Genomic DNA, 18989 nt, shown 5'->3' on the forward strand with positions numbered 1-18989 from the left:
AGGGGTGGTAATTATAGGACGGATGTCAGAGGTAGGTTCTTTACTCAGAGGGTAGTAAGGGTGTGGAATGCCCTGCCTGCAGCAGTTGTGGACTCGCCAACTTTAAGGGCGTTCAAATGGTCAGTGGATAGGCATATGGATAACATTGGAATAGTTTAGGTTAGAGGGTCATTAGATTGGTTCCACTGGTCGGCGCAACATCGAGGGCCGAAGGGCCTGTACTGCGCTGTAAGGTTCTATGTTCTATCTTTGGACTGTGGGAGGAAACCAGAGCACCCAGAGGAAACCCACACAGGCACAGGGAGAATGTGCAAACTCCACACAGTGACCTGAGGCTGGACTTAAACCCAGGTCCCCGGAGCTGTGAAGCAGCAACGCTAACCACTGCACTACCGTGCCGTCCAGAATAAAGGGTGTGAATGGCCAGACGCCAGGTAATCTGTAAGCTGTGACAGATGAAGATGTTGGGGGGAGAGGGGCAGAAAACAGATGGGACAGAGATAAAACGTAGAAAAGAGGAAGCAAGGGGGGGAGAAAAGGAAAATGAAGGGGAATAAAGTAGGGGGAAAGAGTAGGGGGGGGGGAAGAAAAATGAAGAAAGACAATAAATAAATAGGTAGGGGATGGTAAAAAATTAAATAAATCCATCATTATGAAGAGCTTCGAAAGGTTAGTTATGGCACAAATTAATTCCAGTCTCCTGGACCACCTGGGTCCATTATAGTTTGCCTATCGCTGCAACAGGTCCACAGCAGGCTGGCCCTGCACTCAACCCTGGAACACCTAGAATAACAAGGACTAATAAATAAATTCTAACTTGGAACTAGCAATTGGAAGCACAGCTGTTGTAAAAGGGGAGATTAGAGATTAAAGGGGGAGAATATATATTAATAATTTGGAACAAGTAAGTGAATGCATTATCTCCAAATTTGCAGATGATACAAAGTTGGGTGGGAGGGTGAGCTGTGAGGAGGATGCAGAGATGGTTCAGTGTGATTTGGACAGGCTGAGTGAGTGGCCATATGCATGGCAGATGCAGTATAACGTGGATAAATGTGAGGTTATCCACTTTGGTAGCAATAATAGGAAGACAGATTACTTGAATGGGTGTAAATTGAGGTGGGTACTCAGCGAGACTGTGGTGTCCTCGTGCATCAATCGCTGAAAGTAATCACACAGGTACAGCAGGCAGTAATGAAGGCAAATGGTATGTTGGCCTTCATAGGGAGAAGATCTGAGTATAGGGAATGGTGTTTGCTGCAATTGTATAGAGGTTGATGAGGCCACACCTGGAGCATTGTGTGCAGTTTTGGTGTCCTTATCTGAGGAGGGATGTCCTTGCTATACAGGGAGCGCAGCAAAGGTTTACCAGACTGATTCCTGGGATGGCAGGTCTGTCATACGTGGAGAGACTAAGTCGGTGAGGATTATATTCACTGGAGTTTAGAAGAGTGAGTGGAGAATCTCATAGAAATTTATAAAATTCTAACAGGGTTAGACAGGGTAGATTCAGAGTGTCCCCGATGGTGGGGTAATCCAGAAGTGGGGGGTCATAGTTTGAGGATAAGGGGGTAAACCTTTTAGAACTGAGGGTGAGGAGAAATTTCTTCACCCAGAGGGTGGGGAATGTGTGGAATTCACTCCCACAGAATGGAGTTGAGGCCAAAACATGGTGTGATTTCAAGAAGAAATTAGATATAGCTCTCGGGGATAAAGGGTTCGAGGCATTGGGGGGAGGAGAAATCAGAAATTTGAATTTGATGATCAACCATGATCAAAATGAATAGCAGAACAGGCTTGAGGGGCCGAATGGCCTACTCCTGCTTCTCATTTCTAGACAATGTTGATCACTGTGTGAAACAGTTAGTTGTCACCACCTCAAGAACGTGTACATCAGGCTTACTTTGCAGAAACCTCTTTGAAGTTACTTTGCAGTCTTGACATCAATTAGTGGTGGTTTAAAACCTCTAACCTTTTCAAAAGCATGTGCATTTCTTTTATTAACAATGGATATATTGTATCATGTGGCAAATATATTGTGCCAACGCACTCCAATGTCTTTGACATCTTATCTGAAGGTACCATTCCAAAAGGGCTGAAGTAAAAATGGCCAACCACATCAACTTGAGTGTTTATTAAACATAACAATTACCTCCCTCTGGTAACACACCCAAGTGCCCATCTATCAATGTGTGCCTAAACACCAACGACAAGCAAATTCTTCAATGTTACAAACTGATTCTATTGCACTCAGCATCAAGTGTATTTTACGGAAAAAATGTTACCAGATACCAACCAGGACCACAGTTCCTATGGAACAGTGCAAGATGTGGAGATGCCAGTGCAAGCACAGTAAGAAGTCTCACAACACCAGGTTAAAGTCCAGCAGATTTATTTGGCAGTAAACGCCACTAGCTTTCAGGGTTTGCCCCTTTGTCAGGTGACAAAAAGGCAAACGCTGAAAGCTAGTGGCATTTACTACCAAATAAACCTGTTGGACTTTAACCTGGTGTTGAGACTTCTTGCTGTGTTTACCCCAGTCCAACGCCGACATCTCAACATCAGGACTACTAAAGAGTGCAAGGCCAGGGATAGAATCTGGATCTTTACCCTGATTCAGTTGGCTGTGAAGCTTGATGACTATCCGTAAAGACACCAGCAAAGTTCAAAGCTAACTCTGTAGCAGCAAAGAACAGGATGTGCAGTGAAGAGGAGGCACAGGGGCTGAGTGCAGAGTGGCCGTGGCTACACCTTGAACAGACTGTAATTCAACACAGACTCCTTGTATTGTTCTCCTGAGAGGAATAAAACCCCCTGAAAAGATACAACTCTGGGCATTCCTGACCAAAAGGCAGTGATTGATTAGTGCCTGTCCTGTGAGTATGTGAATGGGAACATGATCAGTGCAAGAGACATCAGCAGCAGTAACCTGCAGGTCCTAACACCACAGAAGAAGTGGCAAGGCCTTGAGTCTGGGACTCAGAAACATGGGAACAAAACCCACTGGGAGGGAGTCTGATCACCTCGTTTCAGGTAGTATCTAAGAACATAAGAACATAAGAAATAGGAGCAGGAGTAGGCCATCTAGCCCTTCGAGCCTGCCCCGCCATTCAATAAGATCATGGCTGATCTGTCGCTGCTCAGTTCCACTTTCCCGCCCTCTCCCCATAACCCTTAATCCCCTCTCTTATCAAAAACCCATCAACCTGCGTCTTAAATATATTTAGCGAGGCAGCCTCCACCACTTCAACAGGCAGAGAATTCCAGAGATTCACCACCCTTTGAGTGAAGAAGTTCCTCCTCAACTCCGTTCTAAACCGCCTCCCCTTTATCTTGAGGCTGTGCCCCCTAGTCCTACTGTCCTTTCTGAGCGGGAAGAGTCTCTCCACCTCTATCCTATCCATCCCATTCATCATCTTATACGTCTCAATGAGATCTCCCCTCATTCTTCTAAACTCTAACGAGTACAAGCCCAGTTTATTCAGCCTCTCCTCATAGCTCAAGCCCCTCAACTCCGGTATCAGCCTAGTAAACCTCCTCTGCACTCCCTCCAAGGCCAAAATATCTTTGCGCAGGTGCGGCGCCCAAAACTGCACACAGTACTCCAGCTGCGGCCTCACCAATGCCCTATACAGCTGCAGCAAGACCTCCCTACTTTTATATTCAACCCCCCTCGCTATGAAGGCCAGCATCCCATTCGCCTTCCTGACCACCTGCTGCACCTGCAAGCTGGGGTTTTGCAACTCATGCACAAGGACCCCGAGGTCCCTCTGCATCGTCGCCTGCTGCAGTTTTTCGCCATGTAAGTAATAGTCCTTCCTACCATTCTTCCTACCAAAGTGGACCACCTCACACTTGCCAACATTAAATTCCATTTGCCATTTCCTGGCCCATTCGCCCAGCCTATCTAGATCCTTCTGCAGACTCTCCACACCCTCTGCACAATTTGCCGTTCCCCCAATCTTGGTGTCATCAGCAAATTGACACCCTACACTCGGTTCCCTCCTCCAGATCATCTATATAAATGGTAAATAGCTGAGGCCCCAGCACCGACCCCTGGGGCACTCCACTAGTCACCATCCGCCAATCCGAATAGCACCCGTTGACCCCCACTCTCTGCCTCCTATTTGACAACCAATCCTCTATCCATGCTAACACCCTACCCCCAACTCCATGTCCCTCGACTTTCTGCAATAACCTCTTGTGAGGTACTTTGTCAAACGCCTTCTGAAAATCTAGAAAGACCACATCCACCGGCTCTCCTCTATCCACCGCCCTAGACACATCCTCATAGAACTCCAGTAAATTTGTCAGACACGACTTCCCTTTAATGAAGTCCAAGCTGAGAGTTTGGATTTTTTTTTGTCAAGGTTTTGATACCCTTTGAATACTTGGTGTACAACAAAGTACACCAGAGGTTAGATATCTTGTTTATAATGAAAATAAAGGTTGCATACTTGTGTGTAATGAAGTTTTGATACCTTGTGTACTAAAGTTGTGTGGTAGTTTGCTACTTTTGTAGTAACTTATTAGACTACAGGTAGAAGTCTCCCAACATCATGTTAAAGTCCAGCAGGTTTATTTGGGATCACGAGCTTTTGGAGTGCTGCCCCTTCATCAGGGACTCATCCGCTGAAGGAGCAGTGCTCCGAGAAACTTCTAACTGTGCCCACCCCAGTCCAAAGCCAGCATCTCCACATCATGTTGGAGTACAAGAGGAGATTGGTTGTGCAATAATCCAAGTGTTTGCATGCATAACACCAGCTGACCCTGTATCTGAGGGGGTAACAGTGTATAGTACACAGATTTGCAATGAGATTGGCATTTAAAAAGGCAATGACTCAAAAAGCAAGACAGAAATCAATGATTAAAGTTAACATACTTCTCTAATGGCCACATTCCATCTTCAGCTTAAATCAGTAAATTACTGGAGTCAGTAAAGGAAGAACTTGCATCTACGGAACACCATTCACCAGCCTGGGGCATTTCAAAGCATTTTACACCCAAAGGAATGTTGTGTGAAGTGCCGTCACTGCTGTAATGGTGAAAATGCAGCATTCAGTTTCATAGAATCATAATATGGCAGAAGAGACGCTTTGGCCCATCAAGTCTGCACCAGCACACAAGAAACATCTGAACTCCCACCTTATCCCATTTGCCAGCACTTGGCCCATAGGCTTGAATGTTATTAGTTGCCAAGTGCTCATCCAGGTACTTTTTAAAGTACGTGAGGCAACCCGCCTCTATCAACCCTCCCAGGGTGCACATTGCAGACCGTCACCACCCTCTGGGTAAAAAGGTTTTTCCTCGCATCCCCCCAAACCTCTTGCCCCTCACCTTGAACTTATGTCCCTTCGTGAATGACTCTTCAACTAAAGGGAACAGCTGCTCCATAGCCACCCTGTCCATGTCCCTCAATCAAAGATATGTAGAGGGACAGGTGGTATTGAGGAAGCAGGGGGGACTGTAGAGGGACTTGCACAGGTTAGGAGAGCAGGCAAAGGAGTGGCAGATGGAATACAATGTGGAAAAATGTGAGGTTATGCACTTTTGGAAAGAGAAATGGAGGCACAGACTATTTTCTAAATGGGAAAAAGCTGAGGAAATCAGAAACACGGAGAGACTTGGGCGTCTTCACTCAAGATTCTAAGGTTAACTCACAGGTTCAGTTGGCAGTTAGGAAAGCAAATGCAATGTTAGCATTCATGTCAAGGGCTAGAATACAGAGCAGGGATGTACTTCTGAGGCTGTAAAAGGCTCTGGTCAGACCCCATTTGGAGTATTGTGAGCAGTTTTGGGCCCCATATCTAAGGAAGGATGTGCTGGCCTTGGAAAGGGTCCAGAGGAGGTTCACAATAACGACCCCTGGAATGAAGAATTAGTCTTAAAAGGAACAGTTGAGGACTCTGGGTCTGTACTCGCTGGAGTTTAGAAGGATGAGGGGGCATCTTATTGAAACTTACAGGGTACTGCGAGGCCTGGATAGAGTGGACATGGGGAGGATGTTTCTACTAGTAAGAAAAACTAGGACCAGAGGGCACAACCTCAAGCTGAAGGGACAGTCCTTTAAAAACAGAGATGAGGAGGAATTTCTTCAGCCAGAGAGTGGTGAATCTGTGGAATTCTTTGCCGCAGAAGGCTATGGAGCCCAGGTCATTGAGAGTCTTTAAGACAGAGATAGGTTCTTGATTAATAAAAGGGTCAGGATTATGGGGAAGAGACAGGAGAACGGGGATGAGAAAAAATATCAGTCATGATCGAATGTCGGCATAGACTCGAAGGGCTGAGTGGCTTTATTATGCTCCTATATCTTACGTCATCGTCCCTCAGTCTTCTCTGCTCCAGCAAAAACAACCCAAGTCTATCCAACCTCTCCTCATAACAAATGTTCCATCCAGGTAACATCCTGGTAAATCTCCTCTGTGCCCCCTCCAGTGCAATCACATTCTTCTGATAATGTGGTGACCAGAACTGCACACAGTGCTCCAGCTGAAGCCTCAGCAAAATTCTACAAACTCCCAACATGACTTACCTGCTTTTGCGCAGAGTAAAGCTTCACAAACAGCAATGAAAAAAACAGAACACTCGGCCACCTGACCTTTCAAAGCAGTCTAGACCCAATGAAATGCTGACGCTGAAGTGTAGTGCTGTAACGTGGCCACAAATTTGAGCACAGGAAGCTCCCATCAACAACACAATGCAATAATGACTAGATAGTCTGTTTTTGAGGGGTTGATTGAGGGATGGGGATTGGCAAGGATACTTCTCTGAAATAGTGCCATGTGATCATCCGCCTGCGGGAGTAGCTGGTGCCTTGCTTTAACATCTTATCCAAAAGATGGCACCTCTGACAGTGCTGCATTCTCCCTGTACTGGATACTGCAGCATACTGGAGTGTTAGCATGGATTTTTAGCTGCGTTCTCTCAATTGGGAATTTGACAGAGGGGAGTATGCTTGAACTGATCCATGGCTGAGATTAGAGAATGAGAATCCCTACAATGCAGGCTGTGGCCACTCGGCCCACCAAGTCTGCAACCCACCCAGGCCCTATTCCTGTCAGGTACAGCTGCCTCTTGTGTGGCAGGTAAATTTGTTAAAATCCAGAGCTGCACTCATTAACGGGAGACAATTTGGGCACTGCCCTGTCGCTGAAATCCACAATAGACTTTGCAACGTTACATCAGAAAAGTGTGTCAATGTGCATGAAAAAAAAAATGCAGCATCATATTTCCAGGCTATCTCCATGGGAAATGCAATGAGCACAACTGTGGCCTGGAGTCTCGACAAATGGTGCAATTGTGTAAACAGAGATTTGAGCAGAATGTCGTAGTGCCATGTTTGCACTGCCACAGGCCTCTTTTTCTGTATTTCTTTTAAATTCTTTCATGGGATATGGGCATCTCCGTTAGGCCACCGGAAGGTCGTGGAGACTCTGGAGAGAGCGCAGAGGAGGTTTACCAGGATGTTGCCTGGTATGGAAGGACTGGGGTATGAGGAAAGATTGAAGAAATTGGGGCTCTTTTCCCTTGAAAGACACCGACTGAGGGGGGATCTAATAGAGGTATATAAGATTATGAAGGGTATAGAGTAAACAGAGGTAAGCTATTTTTTATGATAGAGACACATAGGACAAGGGGCCATGGACTTAAGGTGAGGGGGGAGAGGTACAACACAGATATTAGAGGGAGGTTTTTCACACAGAGGGTAGTGGGGGTATGTAATGCTCTGCCAAGTAAGGTGGTGGAGGCAAACACGCTAGAGTCATTTAAGAGTAACTTAGACAGGCACGAGTGGGTTGGAGATGGGTGGATATAGGAGACTGTTTTAAATAAGGGTCATTAGCATTGGGGCGTCCTGGTAAGGTAAATGAATATGGTACAATAATAATTTTTTTTTCCTTTTCATTCACAGGTTTTAAGTCCGTCTGCCTTGTGTCCAAGGGGCATACACGCGATGGGTTGTACTTGGGCTGCTCTTGGTTGTTCGAGATTGGCCTAGTGCGTCATGTCGTTAGTGTGTGCCTAAACTGGACCACATACTGGGCAAGACGACAGCTCAGTGACTATCACTGATTGCTGTGCAGACACATGGATTTGGGCCGGTGTCTGTGGGAGTTTGCGCATTCTCCCCGTGCTTGCGTGGGTTTTCTCCGGGTGCTCCGGTTTCCTCCCACACCCCAAAGATGTGCTGTTAGGCTGATTGGCAGTAATAAATTGTCCCTAAATCAGTTTCCCTCAATCTGGATGGCCATAAAACATTGGACAAGGGTGGTAGGTGGAGAGGGGGACTGGTGGTGTTGAGATGGCGGCGTGGGCTCGTTGGGCTGAAGGGCCTGTTTCCCGGGCTGATTTTGTTCTTTGCTCTTTACTGCCCATCCCTAATTGTCCTCTAGAAGTGGGTGGTGAGCCACCTTCTTAAGCTGCTGCAGTCCGTGTGAGGTAGGTCCATCCACAGTGCTGTCGGAGGGGTTGGGGTGGGAGGGAGGATTCCAGGATTTTGACCCAGCAACAGTGAAGGAATGGCGATATATTTCCAATGTGCTGAAAGGGATATGATTCCGCATCAGTCTACAATGACAGAATGACTACTATATGAAGATACTTCAATCATTTCAACGTTCTTTTAAAATATACATTTTAATTATTTTATATGCACCCTTTTAATACAGGGTGGAAGGGAAAAATGAACACAGACCAGGTAGAATGTATGAAAATTTACTTTTTTTCACTTTAAACTATGACAGTAATGCAGTTAAGTACAGTACATATTAAAGGTAAATATTATTGCTTACATACAAAACTGCAGATACAAATACATTTACTCTCGGTAAGAACCGCCAAGAGTTTAATTCATTTCTTTTGCAAAAAAAAAGAGAAAAAACAGAAAAATCAAAACAACCCCCCCACCCCACCCCCACTGCTGTAATAACCGTGCACAGAGTTTTTCACTGCAGTCTTTGTCCCCCAACGTTGAAAGTAACAGTTCTAATGAATCAGTCACCAATAAATATTGTTCGGAATCTGTGCAGGGAAAGGAGGAAAGCATTCCGCGAGAATGAGTCAGACCAAGCCAGAGTTCCGTCCATCAGCTGTACCTGCTGCTCTCGCTATGGCTCCGATGGCGAGAGTAACTCCGATCGCTTCTGCTGTATGATCGGTACGACCTGTAGCTTCTGTCCCAGCTTCTACTCAATTCGAGAGAGGAGGGAAAACATGACAAATGTCAGTGAGAGTGCCTACCCAACAGTCTCCCAGCTTGGAGGAGGAAGTAAGGATTACAGAGTATTAAATGATTTATGGGGCAAGAGAGAGTGAATAATCTGTACAGTTGTATTGCCTGATGGTCACAGCCCATCTTCTTCACAATAGTGCTAGTCAGCAGAAACATTCACAACAGTTAAAAGAATAATAAAGGTATTGACGAAAAAAGTGATATGCTGTCGAAGCTTTTTGTCTTGCACTCATGAGGACAGAATATACAAGATTAGAAGGAACAACAATTATGAGAAAAGCTTGATTGATTGGCAAATGCACTCAAGTTGGTAGAGATGTACAGATGTTCAGGTACAGAGGTGATGTCAGGGGTAAGTTTTTCACTCAGAGGGTGGTGAGTGAGTGGAATCGGCTGCCATCGGTGGTGGTAGAGGCAAATTCGCTGGGGCCTTTTAAGAGACTTCTGGATGAGCACATGGGATTTAATGGGATTGAGTGTTATAGATAGGCCTGGTAGGTATGGATATGGTCGATGCAACTTGTGGGCCGAAGGGCCTGTTTGTGCTGTAATGTTCTATGTTGCCATGGGGAATACAGCAGGGAACAGTTAATTGCCTAGCTTTTGTTCAAATTCAAACCAGATCAAGGTATTGCCATCGGGAATGAACCAGAGAATTGCTGTCCGCAAAGCTTTGGTTTAGTTGAAGGTGCAATGTGTGGATAGGTTCTTTATGTATGCAAGGGTATATACGAGGCTACTACCGCTTGTACGTGTGCCATTCTGAGAGCCAATTGATAATTTTAAATTGATGTTCAGTGTGCTTTTTATGTAGCACAATGGTTAGCAGAGTTGCCCCATAGTGCCAGTAACCTGGATTCAATTTATGATCCCCTCGCCCAAGTGGATTTCTTCCAGATGCTCTAGTTCCCTCCCACAGTCTGACAGACATGCTGGTCAGGTGCATTGACCATTCTAAATTCTCTCAGTGTACTCAAACAGATGCCAGAGTGTGGCGACTAGGGGATGTTCACAGTAACTTCCAACTTATGGCACAAATAAATAAACTTTAAATTAACACAATTAGGATTGTTCAGCAAATGTTGATTAAGCATGGAAATAATCTCATGATGGGACATTAATTTTGAATTTTGCAAGCACGGGCTTGTTGGCTATAATCTCCTCTCGAAAGGCAGTGTAGTGGTAAAAGCACTGAACTGGTAATCCAGTGGCCCAGGGTAATGCTCTGGGGACCTGAGTTCAAATTTGAATTCAATAAAAATCTAGAATTAAAAGTTTAATGATGACCATGAAACCATTGTCAATTATTGTAAAAATTCATTCACTTCACATAAATGTCCTTTTGGGAAGGAAATCTGCCATTCTTACCTGGTCTGGCCTACACATATCTCCACACCCACAGCAAACGTGGTTGACTCTTAAATGGCCTCAAGGACTGGCAATAAATGCTGGCAAACCTCATGTGGTAAAATGTTTCACATTTGCACCAGTCCCTGGGAAAAGAAGATCCTATTGGAAACAGCTTCTTCATGTCTACCTAGGTCAACTCCAGAGAAAAGAGCCCCAATCTCTTTGGCTTTTCTGGATAAGTATATGCTTTCAATTCAGACATCAATCTGGTGAATCATCTTCATTTTTCTGATATGTAACGTGTGCGCTAAATAATGAAAACCTCTCTGAAGATTTGAGCTTATTTAAAGTAGATGATGGTGCTTTACTTGTGTGTTACAACCTATGGAGGAAGGTGGAGGGGGCATAAGAGAGCAATAGTAGTAGGGGACTTTAAATATCCCACTATCAACTGTCTTTCAAGCCATATAAGGGTGGAAAATTCATGTTGTGTGTCCAGGAATTTTTTTTTGTCGAAGTGTGCGAGACAAGCCCAACCAGAGGAGAGACGATTCTGGATTTAGTCTCGGGAAAAGACGACAGGCAATGGGTGAAGTGACACATCTGCTTTGTACTCTAAGGATTAGGGTACATTATTATGGAAAAGGACAGAGATAAATCAGAAGTAAAAGTTTTAAAGTGCAAATTTTACAAAACCTAGTGATTTGGTGGAGGTGGAGCAAATAAGACCAGAAAGGATAAATTGGTGGTAAACCAGTGGGAAACACTAATAAGTGAGATCCTTAGGGTACAAAGCAGACGTGACCCCTCCAAAAATAAGGATGGTACTATCAAATCAAGACTCCCATGGTTCTCTCGAAAAATACAGCGGAAGATTAAACAGAAAAAGAAAGCTCATGACAGTCACAATAAAACTCAACATTGCAGATAGCCCAGAGGAGTATAGAAAGTATAGGGATTGAATGAAATAAAAAGGGAATCAAAGAGAGAACATGAAAAAATATTAACATGAAAAAATATTAACATGAAAAATTGATGAAAACCCAAAGATGTTTTACTAGAACATAAAGAGCAAAAAGGATAGTTAAGGAAAAAGTGAGAACGATCTGAGATGGAGGAAGAAATTTGTGTGAAGATGTAGAGGATACGGGAAGAGTATTAAATGAATTTTGGGAAAGGGAGTATATGGTAATCCAAAAGGAACAGTGTGAAATATTGGGTAAAATAATCATGAGAGGGGAAGTGTTAGAGGAGTTAGAATCCTTGAAAGTGGGTAAGTCACCAGGGCCAGATGGATTGCCCCCCAGAATACTGAAGGAGATCATGGAGTAAATAGCAGACGCTGAGGATTATTTCCCAATCTTCATTAGATGCTGTTCAGGTGCCAGAGGACTGGAGGAATGCAAATGTGGTTCTGTTGTTTAAAAATAGAGTGAAGGAAATGCCAAATAATTATAGACCAGTTAGTCTTACTTTGATGGTGGGCAAATTGTTAGAATCAATCCTGAGAGATCAGATAAACTGTGACTTAGAAAGGCTTGGATCAATTAGGGATAGTCAGCATGGCTTTGTTGAGGGAAGGTTATGCTGTACAAATTTAATTGAATTCTTTACAAAGTGATAAGGAAGATCGATGATGGTAATGCAATGGATGTGGTTGACATAGATTTTACTAAGTCATTTGACAAGATCCCACATGGCAGACTAGTCAATAAAGCAAAAGCCCATGGGATACAGGATAATGTGGAGAATTAGATCCCAAGTAACAAACAGTAATGGCTGATGGTTTGTTTTATATATTAACGATTTGTACTTGAATGTGGGGGAACATGACTGAGAAATTTGCAGACGCCAATAATATTGGCCATGCAGTTGATAGTGTAGAGGATAGTTGTGAGCTCCAAAATGTTATAGATGGGTTAGCAGAGTGTGCAGCAAAGTGGCAGATGGATTTCAACTCTGATAAGTGTGAGGTAATGCATTTTAGGGAGGTCAAATGGTAAAAGGGAATAAACAATAAACAGGAATACATTGAGAGGGGTAGATGAAGTGAGAGATCTTGGCATGTAGGTACACAGGTCCTTAAAAGTAGCAGTACAGGTAGATTAGGTTGTAAAGAAGGCATTAGGAATTCTCTTTCACTGACAGAAACATAAAATACCAAAACAATGAAATAATGATGGAATTGTATAAAATGCTGGTGAGACTACAACTGGAATAGTGTGTGCAGTTCTGGTCACCACATTAATTGCTCTGGAGAGAGTGCAGAGATGATTTACTCGAATGTTGCCAGAGTTGGAGAATTGTAGCTACAAGGAGGGATTAGAGAGGTTGGGGTTGGAACAGCAAAGACTAAGGGGTGACATGAATGAGGTATACAAAATTGTAAGGGGTAGAGATATAGTAGACAGAAAGAAAACTTTCCTTTGGCAGAGAGTTCAAAAACTAAGCTAAATGGTAGAACGATTAGATGGGACATGAGGAAAAACTCTCTTATGCAGAGTGGCGAGAGTCTAGAATTTGCTGCCTGAGTTGCTGGTGGAGGCAGAGATCCTAAACTCTTCTAAAAAGTACCGGATCTGTGCCTTAAGTGCTGTAGGTTGCAGGGCTATGGGCCAGGTATAGGAAGATAGGATTAGAAAGGGCACCTGGAGTCTTTGGGTTGGCATGGACAAGATGGGCTGAATATCCCTCTTCTGTGCTGTTATTCTTATGGTTCTTTAGAGAGGGAGGAAAGAGAGTGGAGTCAGGAGTGAAACAAAGCGAAAACAGGGTGACGGAGAGTGAGGAATAAACAGCTGGGTGCCCACTCTGCCATCCAGTGGTTTGTGCTGCATGTATGCAGACTATGGGCTTTCGGTGAGAAAGGAATTGGAAACGACGGTGATGTCTCCCATGCTGATGGGCTGCAGCACTCATTGTTTAGGCTCACACGCACCAAGAATGGGCACATGGATGAGACACTGGGGATGGCTGGTGGTCAGGAAGCTTATAAATATGCTTCCCGTCCACCTCTTCCCCCAGCATTACAGAAGCACCTTCAGGACAGGAAGTCAGTGGTGTTAAAACAGAGGGAAAAGAAAGCACTCTCTTACCTGGACCTTCGAGATTTGTGGTAGCTACGGCTGCGACTCCTGCTCCTGCTGTCATAGCTATCATATGAATCAGACCTGGAATCAAGAGAGAGAATCACAGCCATCAAGTCAATGCATTTATCCTTTTAAGTGCAATTAGACATTATTTCACATAGTTGATGAAGGAAAAATTCAGTGATCCACCAACCACTACAGTGGAGCTTCAGCAATGAAACCCAGTAATGCACTCTGACCATTTGCTGTACTTAAACCAGGCAGTTGAGTGAAGCCAGCTTTGGTGCAATGGCTGCAACAATGGATTACATAACACAATATGAGCTGCAGTAACTTTGGGCTTCATTTAACTCCAGGTCTCTCAAACCTGTGCACATTTACAACCTTTTACCAGGTACACTTATCTCACGTGGGCTGCTGGGTGAGTTCAGAGACTCCTGAACCACCATTCTGAGCCACTACACCCTGAGTAAATGCCATTGTCCTGGTCTGCATTAATATACAGTTGATGTGTGACAATCTTCTCTGGCTAAAGCCATTTGCAGAACACCAGTGTTCCGAGCTTCCCTAACCACATCACATAATAAGGTCCAGAGGGGACGGAGATGTAAATGATTGTTAGTGGAAGAAAGTGGGTTTAACAGAGGATGATGAGAAATCACTGGAGGATGCCTGCACGTACCAAATGCTCAAAACATCAGGGTGCCTCTCATGCTGCCAGCTCTTTGTCAACATTGCCTTTTCACCGCCAACTAGAAGCATGCAACAGTGACCTGACAATGCCATGGCCACCTCTCCAGATTGAGAAGTTGGCAGAGTGAGCTCTCAAAGCTGCCTCTCCCTACATGCAGGGCTTTGGCGCACTGATCGATCCATGTTAGTGTGCTGCACCAACCATGCCTAATAGCGGAGGTCAGCCATCTCTGACAAACTCTGGCCAGAATGTTGACTGGTCAATAGTTACAGAAAATCACCTCAGGGTGGAGATGGGGATTCAAACACCCACGGCCATTGGCATCTCCTCATTAGCCCTATACGTGGCAGTATACCGTATTAGATAACATTTCTTTGTACTTGGCAGTATACTGTATCAGATGGCTGTCTTATGAACCCAAACAGATGCTGCAGGCACAGTACAAACCATAGCAAGGAGAATATTGAATACTTGCAAGATAAAATGCTCAGCTGCTTTTTAGGCTCTTGGTTCTTAACGTTCTTACTCAAGGAAAACTGACTCTAAAATCCACCCTAAGTGAGGGTACTGGAGTATAGGTAACAACAACCATGCCATTAGCAGTCAAAGTTGGACGACCTTGAAGAAGCTTTGCGTAACCTAATCCCCATATTTAAACTGGGGAGAGTGTGGGAGCCCTCTTCTCAAGTAAACAGGAGAAAAAACACCTTCCATAAAACTACACTACCTCAAAAAGTTGGGGCCAATACTGACACACTCAAGAATATCATAAATGCTAAAATATTCTCTGTGGCTGGCTGTGATAATGGCTGTAGTTTACACTGGATACATACCTAGACCTCCGGTGACGTCTAGAAGACAGGCTTCTAGAACGACTTCGACTATAGGTTCTACTGTTTGAAGAAAAAAAGATAGACAAGTAAACCATCATGCATGAAACAGATAACTGTGAAAGCTGATTCCAACTTATGCCATCTGCTACACAGCCTTATCCAAATTAGTACTGCACTTCACAACTGAGCGCAGCGCTCTCTCTGCATTAGCTAGTCGATAACTATGGAGTAGAGAACAGCCCGAGGTGAGTCTCAGTTAATGCTCCACACAACACATGTGGCAACCAGGTAGGTGGTGTGGAGAAAACAGCTGGAGGTGATCAGCTGCAGAGGACTGCTCAACTTTCCACTTGATAACTGCCTGCAAGGACAGCTTCAGAATAGATATAAGTACCAGCTGACATCAGCAGAATCATTGCACAGAGCTCACGAACTGTCACCACCTTCATGTTAGGTGTAGCTACTGGGAAAATAATAATGTGCATTCAGAGTGATTTGCTGACTGGTATATGTTTATAGTTAACACATATTCCAAGGAGAATTGTCTTCGCTTTTGGGGTATTTGAGATAAATATTTGAATGTGCTTGCCAATGAATTCAGCTGTACCAACTCAATTTTTCCCCACAGTCTTTCGCAGGGTGAACAGTTCCATTGGTGCCAGCGTCTCTCTCCAAAATGGTGAGAGATGACAACTTATTCAAATATGGAGGGTATTGCATCTGATCCTGCCTACAACCCATGCATTTTCACACATGCATTTTCCAGCAGAAGCCATGGAGGAGGAGGCCTGGCTGGCTCAGGGGTACTGAGGGAGATCGCAACATCTCTAACATTACCCCGGCTGAAACCAGGCTGATTCAGAGCATTAACCGGTAATGAACCTGAGATTAGGGTAGCATGGTGGTTAGCACTGCTGCCTCTCAGCGCCAGGGACTCAGATTCAATTTTGGCCTTCACTAATGATTGGCGAGGACAGTACAGACCGAGGTAGATGGAATAAAATACAGGGAAAGGATGACACAACAAATATTTGATCGAGATTATTTGTTAAGCGTACACCAGAAAGTGAGAAGTGAAAGTCAATGTCAAAACATCCAATGAAAATCTTGAAAAAATTATATTTATCATCAGACACTCAAAAAAAGAGGCAAATTTATTTAATTTGTGCAATTCTATGGAAAAAGGTCATTGAGCCTAAGATCCTAACATAAAACCAATCAGCTGTCAGCAAGGTGCTGGTTCAATAATAATTCACTCACTCCTGGAGTGGAAACACCTCCCCCACCCCTACAAATCCACTTGCACCAAAAACCCCAAAACCCATTCGCATTGACACCACCCCCCAAAAACCCATTTGCACTGACAACCCCCCCAACCACGCCCCCCCCAAACCCACTCACACCGTCACACCGCCCCCAAACCCACTCACACCGTCACACCGCCCCCCCAAGCCCACCTGCACCGACACACATCCTCCAAACCCACTCCATAGATAAACCATTATTACTGTTGCATTCTTGCACTCAATGCATCTACATTGGCCAGAGTTTTCATTCCTGTCTGTGGTATGATTCGCAGCAGTGGGAGGCAATGTGCTACTAGCTGATGGTGAGATCTTACAGTCTCACCATCGTCAACAGATTTTCCCACTCCCCACTGCTGGAAAACTGATGGTGGGCGTGTGCTGTCGGTGAGACTATAACATCCCGTTGGCATAAACCGCAGCAAAATTTTGGAGATGGTAAAACGGATATACATCTTTCTTCCAGCCTCATATCTGCAGCTGCACTTCCTGAGAATAACACATTTGAAAAGGTGGTTCTATTCTTTCACACCTTTCAGTGTCTTTCCATACACACCCACTCTTTCTTTCACCTACAAGATGTATCACCTCCCACTTCTCAATGCCAAATTAAACCTGCCTCCAGATTTCCCAGTCTACTGATCAGTCTCAGTCTTTCCAATCTCTCTTGTGGTCTGCTTCACTGTTCTCAGATACATTCTCCCTTTACTGTCATTAACAACCTTTGAGGTACTAACTTCTAAACTCTCCCCAATCAAAGTAATACTAAATTCCCCTAACTTCTTGCTTCCTTTTTTTAAATCAATGTTGCAACGACGCTGGCCAGTCGTTGTTAGCTCCCCTCCAACATGGTTTCTAAGTAGATTTAACTCCCAACTGAAAGTTACCCAAGGGACAAGGTGAATATTTTCCACATTCCTTTCATGCCGTTAACTAATGGGTGCTCCAAATGCATTTCCGTTCAAGGTGAGCGCTTGAATTTAAGGAGACACTGGATAGACTGGGACATTTTTCTCTGGAGCTTAGGGGTGATCTTATAGAGGTCTATAAAATAATGAGGGGCATAGATCATCTAGATAGTCAACATCTTTTCCCAAAGGTAGGGGAGTCTAAAACTAGATGGCATAGGTTTAGAATGAGAAGGGAGAGATACAAAAGGGTCCAGAGGGGCATTTCTTTCACATAGAGGGTAGAGTGTGTCTGGAACAAGCTGCTAGAGGTAGTAGTAGAGACAGGTACAATTTTGTCTTTTTAAAAGCATTCAGACAGTTACATGGGTAAGCTGGATACAGAGGAATGTGGGCAAAATGTGGACAATTGGGACTAGCTTAATGGTAAAAACTGAGTGGCATGGACAAGTTGGGCCAAAGGGTCTGTTTCCATGCTGTAAAGCTCGATGAGTGATTAGGTAAAAGTGAAGTAAGTGTTCTCAGGTGAATCAGGCTTGCCTATGTCCTCAATGGGAAATACCGATGCCACCTGGGATGGTATAGGATGTACCAGAAGTTATGACCTATGAAGGTCTTTTTTTCAGAAAGATGAGGTTTGGTGGACACTTCATTATTTTCCTCCCACCCCAGGGGAAGTACAGCAGCCACTGACTATTTTAGGGTGCCCTTGGTCAAAATTAGCACTAGATACAAGACAACTTGGTCATGGCAAAAAAAGCCCCCAAACCTCAGATTTCTGGCTCCCCTATTTGGAACAGCATCAGAGTAATTATCAAACAGGTCTGTGATTAACACTGAAGCAGGGTGCCCTTGTGTATAAATGTGCAACCATTTCAGGAAACATTAAACACCACTTAGACAGTTATTTGTCTTGGATCATTCACATGTACTCTGCATTTAGGTTAGGTTCTCTGAAACTTGAGGAGCAATGTTTAGTGGACCTGGAATTCCCTTGCAGTAAAAGAAACATCCTTTCAGGCAGGATAGTCTTTCAAAAATATAAACACCAGGTCAGTATTTTTTTTATTGAATTTAAGTAATTTGCATAATATGAAATGTGTTCTAATGTTGCAAGCTATCAACAGGTTGTATGCATTCAATGGAGATATGAATAATACTAGCACAGTACCCAATGCCAACCATAGGCTTGAAGGGGTCTCAATGAGCTAAGGCAATGCTGCTAGCCAACTGAGGGCAGAAGAAAAGTATGCAAAACTTCGTAAAAAAAAAGTTTAAAAAAATTTCTATATTGATTTGAACTTAGCTTATTAGGTAGAAAGAGAGGTAGGGGTCAGTTAAAATGTGGGCAAGTCCCTCTGAGCTTGCTCCCTTCTTGATATGTCTCCATCTTAACCTGCTCCTTTGAGAAGGTGCAGGGGATGCTGGTAGGAAGGAAACGGGGTCAAATGGATGAATGATGGCCTTCCCGTCGGGCTAGCTTTGCCAGGACCAGTGTAGAGGAGAGACTCTGACAGGAAAGCTTTGTAACTTTACGGTAGGTTTCCATATGGGCCATGAAAAACAGGAGGGTTCTTCT

The 18989-nt window shown here is 44.2% G+C and overlaps 1 protein-coding gene across 5 annotated transcripts in view; it reads right to left on the minus strand.

The window, feature by feature from the left end:
• Positions 1-8699: 8699 nt before the first annotated feature.
• The window catches only part of nktr (natural killer cell triggering receptor), a 236414-nt gene continuing 226124 nt past the window's right edge, over positions 8700-18989 (minus strand). For 3 of the 5 annotated variants that reach the window (XM_080213493.1, XM_080213503.1, XM_080213526.1), the window contains 3 exons: positions 15199-15258; positions 13678-13752; positions 8700-9185 (listed from right to left, as the gene is read on the minus strand). In XM_080213493.1, coding sequence (XP_080069619.1) covers positions 9086-9185; positions 13678-13752; positions 15199-15258 — 235 coding nt within the window. In that variant the 3' untranslated portion in view covers positions 8700-9085. The remainder of the gene's footprint in view (positions 9186-13677; positions 13753-15198; positions 15259-18989) is intronic. The other 2 variants (XM_080213511.1, XM_080213518.1) reach the window with 2 other exon arrangements.

The sequence above is a fragment of the Carcharhinus amblyrhynchos genome, chromosome 2 (genome assembly GCF_965287045.1).
Source record: "Carcharhinus amblyrhynchos chromosome 2, sCarAmb.v2.hapA, whole genome shotgun sequence".
Classification (NCBI taxonomy): Eukaryota; Metazoa; Chordata; class Chondrichthyes; order Carcharhiniformes; family Carcharhinidae; genus Carcharhinus; species Carcharhinus amblyrhynchos.